The sequence below is a fragment of the Macrobrachium nipponense genome, chromosome 1, assembly GCF_015104395.2.
Source record: "Macrobrachium nipponense isolate FS-2020 chromosome 1, ASM1510439v2, whole genome shotgun sequence".
In the NCBI taxonomy this organism is placed as follows: Eukaryota; Metazoa; Arthropoda; class Malacostraca; order Decapoda; family Palaemonidae; genus Macrobrachium; species Macrobrachium nipponense.
The window spans coordinates 21165961-21177528 of NC_087200.1; the positions used below are offsets into that span (position 1 = coordinate 21165961).

General features: G+C 39.3%; 1 protein-coding gene across 1 annotated transcript in view; it reads right to left on the minus strand.

Annotated features, from left to right (window-relative positions):
* Positions 1-11568, minus strand: part of LOC135219159 (cleavage stimulation factor subunit 1-like) — a 150893-nt gene that overhangs the window by 61066 nt on the left and 78259 nt on the right. The window contains exon 4 of the mRNA XM_064255683.1: positions 4626-4859. Within this exon, the coding sequence (XP_064111753.1) occupies positions 4626-4859 (234 nt within the window). The remainder of the gene's footprint in view (positions 1-4625; positions 4860-11568) is intronic.

An 11568-nucleotide genomic window follows, 5' to 3' on the forward strand; every position in this document is an offset into this window, starting at 1 on the left:
ATTTGCAGAAAATTCACCTATTTGCAATATTTTTCTATAAGAAATATCCACAAATTCCTGTTTTTTTAACAATTTTATCATAAATTGCACTTTTTGTGATAAAACTATTAAAAAAACCAGGTATGAAAATTTTTAGTGGGTTTTTCTTGTGTTTTAAGTAACAAAATATGAGGTTTAAAGCATCTTTATAGGGGTTCCAACTATTCGCAGGTTCTAACTATTCACGGGGGGGTACGCATCCCCCATGAATACGGGGGGACCACTGTATGAGAATTTCCCGTGAATAATAGGGGTATATGTTTCAAAGAGAAATCCGCGATTATGGAGGGTTCACTGTAAAGCGTACGTTTCCTCGTCTTGGGCTAAGGTCTCTACTTGCCACCACGAAGGCAATCATTGCAAAGAAGAGGACTTAGAGCAGGTCCTGGGTCAACTTCTTCTGCAAGTCACTCACCACATCCTGTAGAAAGAGGAAGTCACGAACTAGTAGTAAAAAAAGAAGGGACAATTTCTGGGCCAAAGTAACTTCTTTAGAAGTAAAGGAGTTTTTTTAGAAGTAAAGAAGCACCACAGTTCTCATTTCTTAAGCATCCACATCGTGAACATAGAAACAAGCTCACAGGAACTGTTTTTAATGTCTCTGTCCAAGCATGAGAGGACTGCCAAGAGGTCAGAGGAAACAGTTGCTAATACTGAAGGCGCATCCTAAATCTTCTTACCAAGAACGCCAATTGCCCACTCCATAAAACTTGTAACTTCAAAAATCTTGAACAAGTTACAAATGAGAGGTCTATCTCGGCCAAGGAAAACATCACTTTCACAGTTGCAAAAGCTGACCTCTGAGAAGACTCAATAAAACCTGAGAAGTCCCCTTGGGCAGAGGTAGAAACACCCAAAGAGGGAGACTCCTCAATGGCATAAAACAAATGCCTTCTCTTTGTCACTGAAGAGGGAGGGAGGGAAAGAAAAGATGGCCTTCCCTTGTACTCTCTTGTTTGCTGGCCAACTTTCAACTTCACTCATGGCTTTCCTGGCTGAAGTAGAAAAAATCATATGAAGGAGTTTAGATGAGTCTGAAGAAATGCTGCTTATCTGAAGGGTAGAAGCAGGAGCAGCTGGCTTGAAAGACTTGGGGTAGCTTTTCAGGAAAAACAGCAAATGTGCTCCATAAGCTGTTGGGGGTTTGGATTTCTCTACAGCATGATCCTCCTCTCCAGCAGAAGACATGGGAGAGAGATGAGGATCGACCACACCAACAGAAGGAGGAGTCAAACTACAAAGAACAGCAGGTAAAACTGGTGCTGAAGAGAGCACAGCACCAATGGGCACTCAGGCGGAAAAGGGAGTTCTGGCGCTACTGGGCGCTTCCTCACCACTGGGCACTCGTGCGCCAATGAGCACTTAGGCACAACTGGAGCTCAGTCTCAGACGCCACTGGGCACTCATGCATCAGTGAGGGATCCGGAGGTGCCACACAATCAGAAACACAAGCGTGGCTAACCGATACTGCATACACACAGGAACCACAACATGAGACAAAATGCCCCTACACAGCGGACCCCATATTTCCGGACTCACGAATTCATGGATTTCCCTACGAACCATATCTACCTATTATTTGCGGGGAAAATTTTGTGTATTCGCAGTATTTTTCTATGAGAAATATCCACGAATTACTGTAATTTCATATAAATTTCATGATTAAATGCACTTTTTGTGATAAAACTATTAAAAAAACCAGGTACAGTGGTACCTCGAGATACGAAATTAATCCGTTCCGAGGCGGCCTTCGTATTATGAGTTTTTCGTATCTTGGAACACATTTTACATGTAAAATGGCTAATCCGTTCCAAGCCCTCCAAAAACACCCCAGTAAATTATATTTCCAGGCCTAAAACACATGTTCTAGGGTTACAACGCCGATCCGACGGAAGAAATATGACTCCAAAAAGGCAAAATACTGTACATACTTGAGTAATATTCAACTGCATGTAATGTTCAACCCCATTTTTACTGCATATATTAGGACTTTAGCATATGTCCCTTAGCAATAAGCCTAGCCTATGTTAGCGGTTGCTACTGTAGCCTAGTCTATGATTCTGACATCTAAACCTAAGAGCTAAAAGCTTAGAATATGCCAATAAAATGTATAAATAATCAGTATGTACTCATTTCAAATAATTATTAATTAATCATTAACTATAATACACAAACAAACAAAAAACAAACCTTCCAATCGATTGTTTACATTCAGCTCTTACCCGTCTTACGAGTATCGAACGAGCGCCAAGCAATCATTTTTCCTGCACACAGTGAGCCATAAATTGTCATTAGTATCTCTCTTCAACTAATGAAACTACCAAACATTATAATAACCATTCATTTCTATTCTTTATTCTATCTTTACCTAATGGAGATACCGAGTTACTGACAGCTATAATGAAAAATACGTATATGTAACGTAATAATAAAACAGAAGAAGAATTCTAAAAAATACGTATTTGTTAGCAGTCTGATTTATTTTAATAGTTTATGATATCTAATTCACAATTTTTTTTATTAAATGTATTGCATGTACTCATTTCAAATAATTATTAAGTAACCATTAACTATAATGAAGAAACAAATAAAAAGCTTCCAAACGTCTGTTTACATCCAGCAGTTACGAGTATCGAACGATCGACAAGCAATCACTTTACACAGTAAGCCATAAATTTTCATTATCTCTCTTCAACTACTGAAACTACCAAACAGTATAATAACCATTCATTTCTATTCTTTATTCTATCTTTACCTAATTTTTTTTTTTATTAAATGTATTGCATGAATAAGTTTTTCAATTTACAGCATCCTTTTACCAATAGAATACTTAAAGCACAAGGGGTAGATGCTGACCAATAGGAGAGCAGGACCTTATGGGGTGACTAGCATCAGGAACCAATGGGAGAGCGGGAGGATGGTGGCGAGTTTACTCAGTTGGCGGCGCGGGAGTTTCAAAATTGTTCTCGGTGGTCCGGGCGAATCTCAGGACTTTACAGCAACAACCTTTCGTATCTTGAAAACTTTTCGTATGTAGAGCAGTAAAATTTTTTGCATTGGCTTTCGTATCTCGAGTTTTTCATAAGTAGAGCCTTTCATATCTCGAGGTACTACTGTATTAGCATTTTTAGTGGGTTTTTCTTGAGTTTGAACTAACAAAATAGGCAGTTTTAAGCATTTTTATAGGAATTCTAGCTATTTGCAGGGTCTGGTATGCATTCACCCCAAATACAGGGGTCCACTCTACACTAACTGGAAATGGGTGCTCCAACACACTACATTCTCGTGCACACTAGATAACCCAGGTGTGCAAGATCTAACAGAAACAGGTTCTGATACAGCTTGAAGAGCCGAAGACGACACAGGCGCAAATGGGCGCACCGAACCCGGATGCTTACATCTCACTGCAGGTCTGGAAACGTCTCTTTCTGGATGTTTAAAAAGAGAATCTTCTGAAGAAAACATCTCTTGGCTATCCCAGAAACTGCAAGAAGGCTTTGACTCTTTTTAACTTGTTGGGCGGGACCTGAGAGGTGCAAGAAACGTTCACTGCAGATCTTTTCAGTATTCTTGAATTATCACTACAGTGCCATCGGCACCATTTCTCAGGACTTTATGTATCTGAGCTTGAAGAAAGAAGATGACCACTGTCCAAGACACCTTACCAATGGCTATCTTTCACCATCTGGGAATCACCGACAGATGCGACTTCTCCCAGGTGCAGAATGTATGTCAGGACCTTTGCCAAGGCGAATCGGCAGGACAGACAGCCAGCTACTCCAGTAACATTTCACTTTTTTCTCTGTCAAGAAGAATATGCACTGACTCCCCTAACTGAGCCATGGAGTTAGCCAAGAGCTCAAAATTACGCTCAAACTTTGCTTCAAGACTGGCAATGGCACTGGGTTCAGAAGCATGGGAGCTGGGAATAGGACTAGGTGGTACAATGAAGATTTTGAAGATTCCTGGCTAGCTAATGACCTTTCATACCTAGCAGTAGCCTTACATTTCCTATCTCTCCAATTTGGAAAGGTGAGAAGACAAAACCCTCCAATTACTCATCCAAGCCTACACACTCATCAAAAGTCAATTCTGGAGAGCAAACTCAACCCCCACATCTAGTATAAATTGTATGAGAATTGTACCTAGCAGAAGTCAACTGTGTACTGCAACCTCCCGAATCAGACATCATCTAGATGGAAAGATGAAAAAAAATCAGTCCAATAACCAAAACTGGTCCCAAGTACTGTTAATTAATGCCTGACTAGCTAACAAATGCCAAATGGCTATGAAAAACAATCACAATACTTCACCAATGGTACTGCAAACAACCGCTAAATCACAAAATCCAAAATTTCAGTAGCTGCTGCTTACAACCTTCATCGGAAGCTGGCAGAAATAAATTGAGCTCTTTGCTGTGATGTTTCCCATCTACCCTGTTAAGGGTGGGGGAACCTAAAAACACCAAAACAAAAAGAATCGCTACTGCAATTTTCAAATTTTAGCTGCTGGTGCTTAGAAATTCTTAGCTATGTAACTACTTGGTATGTTACTTACATAAAAAAATACAATAATGAAAAACTAACTGTAATTGTCTTGAATGCTTTCTTGGCAGATGTTTTACTGAAGTCAAACATTTTCACATTTGTGTCTCTGCTCCCAGAAATGAGGATTTGCTCTCTTGGATGAAATTCTAAACAAGTGATTTCATCCAAGTGATCATACAAAGTACGGATGACAGGATGGCCAACCACAGCATCTGGGTGCAACTCAACAGCGTCGGGGTCACTTTTAGCCAGCATTCTGTCGACATCAAGAATCTGGAAAACCAAAGCAACTGTGATCAAAACAAAATTTGGCATAACCCTTAATGGACAGATACCCTCATATGAGTGACATTAACAGGTTTTGGAGAAATCAGGCAAGAAAGAGGTTCCATTATGTCAATAGCCCATAAATTTTTAGACTGGCTCAGCTCATCAATTCTAGACATCTCATGATTCACTTGTGTACCTGACTTCAAGGGGTCATGTAGTGCCTATCTCACTCACCTGGCATCTTTTTATACATTTGCTCTTAACTATACCCCGAGGTTGCTGTTGGTTTATGTTCTTATCTTTCAATATAGTATGTCAGTTATAATTGTAATTTTGCAAAAACAAAAAAATCAGAAAATACACGTATAATCCAAAAAAATTACTGCATCTTTGATCTCGGTAAATTCACATAAATATTTTACAAGTAGTAAACTCAGAATTTTTACTGATTTTATTTCTTATCTGTTAGGATTTTGTGTGAGCTATATAATTATAATTTTACAAAGTAAAATAAAATTCATTATTAGAAAAAACATGTATAACTTGGTAAAATTTATGACTGTCTTGAAAAAGAAGCCCCAGAAGGGATTGTAAATTGTCATTTTCAACTTTTCATAGAAGTTGGGGAATTAAAAAATAAAAAAAATTTTCTTACACCATGTGCATTTACATATCCTCTTCCATTGTTATGTTTTTTCTTAAATTGGCCAACCTCAAAGTCTGCCTGGTCTGAGGTGCTGCATATGTTTTCTTTTAGCCTGGCTCTTAAGGGTTAAGGTTTCCATATAAATTATTAAATTAAACCAATTGTGGGAGCATATGTTAAAATAATCCATCTTCAATACATGGGTATAGTAATACCTATGAATTCAGATTTATTTTAATATTTTATGTAAACATGCCTACATTCTACCAGTTATTAATTTATTATTACTCAACATTTGGAGGTTTGCTTCTTTGGTTCGAGAAACAACCTATGTATAAAATTAATACAACAGAATTTTTCAATACTGGGTTCTGAAGGCAGTTATCCATAACAAAAAGCATTCCTTATAAAGTGGTTTTACCTATAACTTCTCAATTATAAGGGATGCAGTGCATGCCTAACAAATTAACAAAAACTGCGTACACAAATTAGATATAAAGAACAAGATGAGGTTCTGTACTGAAAAAATATATAAACAATACGAATTCATTGATTTTCCAAGCATAAGCATGATGGATACATAATACACATAGCAATCACACAAAAATTCTTGAGAGAAACTTCAACCTCAAAGGAAATATGAGAAAAATCTACACTACTAGTAAAGTAGATCTCTTTCAACAGAATACACCACAAAGTAGCATCTTCTGGCTTGCTTAAATTATGTTATTAGCAACCATCCATTCTAGACCATCTCATCCTGACTAATTAAGATGTTTCTTTGATAGCAAAACACCATTACCTGAAGAACTCTTGTAACTGCGAGCTTATCCCCAAAATCCTTTACCTCTCTTCTAGGAAGAGGAAGGAGTTCATGGTTATGACTTTGCAAAGGTAGGTCTGTTTGAGAGAGCAAGCCAGATAGGTCCTTGAAAGTTGAGTCCTTTTTTAATCATCATGCAGTATGAGAGTAAGAAAATTGTCCTTATGTCAGGTAGAAGGATGATCCATTGACCAAGAAGAAGCTCTTCCTGGTCAATGGATCATCCTTCTACCCTTTGTGATGTCATCTGCTGGAAGGTCCTTGTTCACTAGAAAAAAAAACTGTCCTACCAAGAATCCACTCCTACTAGTTAAGGATAAAAACTGACTCCCTACAGAAACATTCAAGGCTGTCACATTCCCGATGGGGCTAAGACAGCCAGTGCATCTTAAGCGATCACCTTTGTCACAATTGACAATTTCCTAGGTTGGTTGCTGCAGTCAAGGATTCTATAGAATCTCTTGAGACTCTGGTCAGGTAATTATTACTATCATCACTCACAAAATGAACTCTACTCATATGGAACAAGCCCACAGGGGCCAATGACTTGAAATTCAAGCCTCCAAAGAATATGGTGTTCATCTGAAAGAACTAACAGACAGTGCAGTAATAGATCAGTTATTAGAAAAGAAAAAATTAAACAAAGTTTTAATTACGTATACTTACCCAGTAGTAATTACATAGCTGAGAGTTTCACTTACCCGGCAGTTAAAATTCCAAAATTCTCAGGTCGCTGTAATTTTTCTGTTTTGTTTTGGCTAGGTAATAGTGCCCTACCCACTTTTGGGAAAAGAGAGGAACAACTTGGCAAGGAGCTCAGTTTTTCTTATGCCCATAAATTTATATAGTATCCATGCTAAGGGAAGGAGGGTGGGCTTCGATCATGTAATTACTGGGTAAATATAATTAAACTTTTTTTTTTTTATAAAAATGTCATTTTTACTTATGTAACTTATCCCGCAATTACATAGCAGATTCCTACATTGCAGGAAGTGGGAAGCATGGATGGTTCTACTACCTCAAAGCATTGTTAATGTAATCAGTTTGAGAATAGAAAACTTTGCCAACATTAATAAAATGTTTGTTGTTTCCTTAACTGATAAGAGAGTTGTTGCAGGAAGATACTGCCTCTGGTGGCAGAATAGCTGTAGAGCGTCTACTACTTTAGTGAGAACATTGTAGCAAAGGACAATTCTTATGGCTAACAAAGATAATCAAATTGCCCCTGCCAAAGGCTCAGTACCAATAAATAACCAGAAATAAAAAGATTGTTACCTGTATCCAAAACATATCTATAAAAAGCCACCACCCCCCTACCAAACAGTTGGGGATACTCCAGGTACTACTTTGTACCTCCAGGCTTCCCAACAACATAAACACCTTATACCAAGGCAAATAGATTTAGGAAGGGTTGCTTTCTACACTTCCTTTCCCAACACCACACCTTCTGATAAAAACAGACCCAGGGTACTGCATTCATTATACACAGTTTCAGTGTCACTAAGATAATGTGAGGCAAAAAGGGATGTTTCACTTGTCCTTAGAAGTTTCACTAAAGCTCCTTTCAAGCCGTTGCGTCGTTCATCAGACAGAAACTTGATGCTCAAGACAGTTTTCCCTCTGGTCTTATCTTCTTCAAAGAGAGTGGGGGAGTTTCATAGCCTAAGTTATGATGCGAAACATACCAGGGGTTGGGGGTATGTGACCTTCAAATTTGTCCCAAAATTCGGGGCCAAGAACCAGAATCCCTCAGTACATGACGACAGATTTGCCTTTTTCCATTCCATCTTTGAACGACTTTGTGGACGATGACCCACAAGAGCTCTTGTTGTGTCCTGTTAGAGCCCTACGTTGCTATCTTTAAGGGACTCAACATCTCAAATCTGGATGTCGTAGGCTTTTTGTTAGCACGGGTAGATCCAAGAAAGAAGTTTCCAGGAACACTATTTCTTTCTGGATATGTGAGGCGATCAAGCAGGCTTATTCGTCTCTTCACAGTTCTGTCACTGAGTCTGTGTTGGCTAGAGCGCATGAGTGTCAACTCCCCATGGCGGTTAGGAAAAGAATGGGCGACACGAGGTTGAATGCGTGGTCTCTGACCAGCTTTCACCTCGTACGCACAGGTGTTGCAAGATCTCACAGATTCCTTGCTTTACAATCTCAGGTTGTTTTAACCAGTTACCAGCTGGAGGTTGGAAAAATATCCTATTGTTAAGACCGAAGGTTTGTTAACTATGAAAAATACAAATTTATTTAAAATTTGTCATATTGTAATATTGCTGTGAGAGATAAATTTCTTTTAAGGCAAACAATATGGCTACTGTTCTAATTTCGTGATCTTTTACCTTACATAAAGGGAACACGTCTTCCTGAACTGAGGAGTGCACTTCATGGATGACATCCCTAGAGCATTCTTAGACAGTGGTCTGGATGGATTCTTAACTGAGCACCACAGACTGCAAGAGTCGCTACTAATGTCTTTCGTTCTATGCAGGTAATATTTTAAGGACCTCACGGGACACATAGTCCTTTCATTATCGTCGGTTCCCAGGATCTCCGTCAGACTGTTAATTGAGAAAGAATGAAGCCATGGATTAGCAGGGGACTCATTCTTGGCCATAAAAACAAGGGAATAGGAGCAAACTGCATTCTCTTTGGAAAAACCTACTCTTCTATCTAAGCAAGTACTTCACTGACCCGTTTTGCCGTCACCAATGTGATTAGAAAGAGGGTCTTTCTAGTTAAGTCTCTCAATGACATTACATGCATGGATTCAAAACGAGGTCCAGACAACCATTTTAACACTAGATCAAGATTCCAAGATACAGTATTCTACATTTAGCAACTGCTTCTGGAGCTGCCTTCAAAAATCCTTTCTTTCTAAGAAATTTCCTGACAGTTTGAAGCCTGTCAGGGGCAGAGAAGACAGGCCTTGGTGAAATCTCTGGAAGTGTGGTTGTCTGAGTAGTTGCTTCTTTTGTGGAAGCAGCCTCGGGAAGTCGGGAAACCATTCCTTTGACAGCCAAAAGGGAGCTATCAAAATCATTGAGATGTTTTGGTGCATTTGAAACTTGTCAATCACCTGCCTTATCAAATTGAATGGGGAAAAGGTATATAGATCTTTGTTCGACCAGTCGAGGAGCATAGCATCTGCTGGACAAGCCTGTGGATCTGGTACTGGAGAACAAAAAACAAAACAGAGGGAGACGATGGTTTCGAGACGTGGTGAACAAATCCACCATCGATTTTCCCCAAAGCTTCCAAAGGTCTAGGTAGACCAAAGGATCCAAGGTCCATTTCATCAAGAGGACTTGTTTCCGACAGCTTAACTCATTTGCCAAGACGTGTTTTCCTTGGACGAATCTGGTGGCTATCCAAGTGTCAGTCTGGTCTGCCCAGAGGAGTTCTCTCTCCACCTCGCAAGGAGAGAAAGAGTGAGTACCTCCTTGCCTTCTTATATATTACAGAGCGGTCATGTTGTCTGAATGGACCACACTCCTTTTGTTCGTCACTTCTGACGAGAAGGGTAGAAGGCCTAAATGTATTGCCTTTAGTTCCTTCACGCTTACATGTAACGTATTTCAACCTTGGGACCAAGTCCCTGACATGTCATTCTTCTCTAGTAGATGCCCACAGCCCAGGTTCTGACATATTTGAGTAGTTCAGGCTGGGGCTTAATGGAAAGAGAGACTTGTCCTCTGAAAGTCTCCTCTCGGAGTTCCACCAAAGGAGGTCCTCCTTTATCTCTTGAGAAACAGGAAACACACGTGAGTCTATAGTAGGGGTATGAGATGTAGTCTACCGAGGGAGACGAATTGGTCTATCGGCGATAGCGAGCACAGAAGACTGCCAATTGTTGGCTGAACATTTATCTAAGGAAAGGATCTCTTGTACTTCCCCAAACATGATTCTATCCTTTCCGGAGCAGGAAAACCCAAAAATTCTGAGATACCATTATCATTCCCAAATACAGAAACTTCTGACAGGGAATCAACTGTGATTCTGAGTATTTATAACAGGAAAGTCTTCTGAGGTCCTCTGTGCACTGACACTCTGAATGAGCCCTGAGAAGCCAATAATCTAAATATAGAGAAAACCCAAGGCGCCATTGTAAGTCCAAAGAAAATGGTGCGAAACTGAAAAAACCTTTGAAAACAAACTTTTATGTACTTCTTGACCTCAGGTGGATAGTGACATGGAAGTACACGTCCTGTAGGTCTATGGATGCCATTCAATCTCCTGGGTGTATGGATGACATGATTGTTTGGGTCTCCATCTTGAATTTTGTTTTCATAACAAAGACATTGAGGTCACTGATATCTAAGATGGGCCTCCAGCCCCCCAATGACCTGGGGACTACAAAAAGACAACTGTAAAATCCCGGAGAATAAATGTCTAGTACTTCTTCTACTGCCCCTTTCTCTATAAGAGATCTTACTTCGTCCGCAAGAGCCAAACACTTTGTTGATCCAGCAGAATAAGCAGTCAGACAACAGGAATGCTTGCTAAGGGAAGCTTGTTTATAAAGGAAATAACATTTTGAACATTTACAATCCACGATTCTGCCCCCTTCTCCTGCTAAACTTCCCAAAATAATTGGAGTCTGGCCCTAACTTGTGCATGGAGAACGTTCTTCTCACTGGCAAAAGGGAACTTTCGACGATTATTTCTTGATGGCCTGTGAAGAGAAACGTGTATTTCCTCAGGAGTGGGAGAAAGATCTCTGTCTAGTCCGAAAGGGCTGAGGTCCTGAAGGAAGAGACTGCCTCGAGCCTACAGCAGGGGGATCTCTAGGCCTTCTGAAGGATTGTGAGAGAAGATCCTGTGTACTACTCTTCTTTCGCAAGTCAGATGCAATACAATAATACCTCAATCTTACATGATTCAGGTTGTGCAAATTCACAATAGTGTGAACTTTTCATTAGAACATAATTAATTATCATATGCGAGTATTTCAGACTTACAAAACACAATGCAATATTTTCTAATCCCGGAGAAACCCTGCAAAAGCATTTATTTGATTTTTTTATGTAATTTATAAGTTTTCAAGCTTTCATGTGGAAATTAAATAACATGAAATAATCAAAATAATTTTTTCTCTAATAATAATAAATACAATATTAATTAAATATACAATAGACCCTTCTTATTTGGAAGGGATGGGTACCAGACACCCCGGAAATAGCTAAAATCTGCGAATACTTACAACTCCCTAAAATGCTCATACCTGAGTATTTTAATAG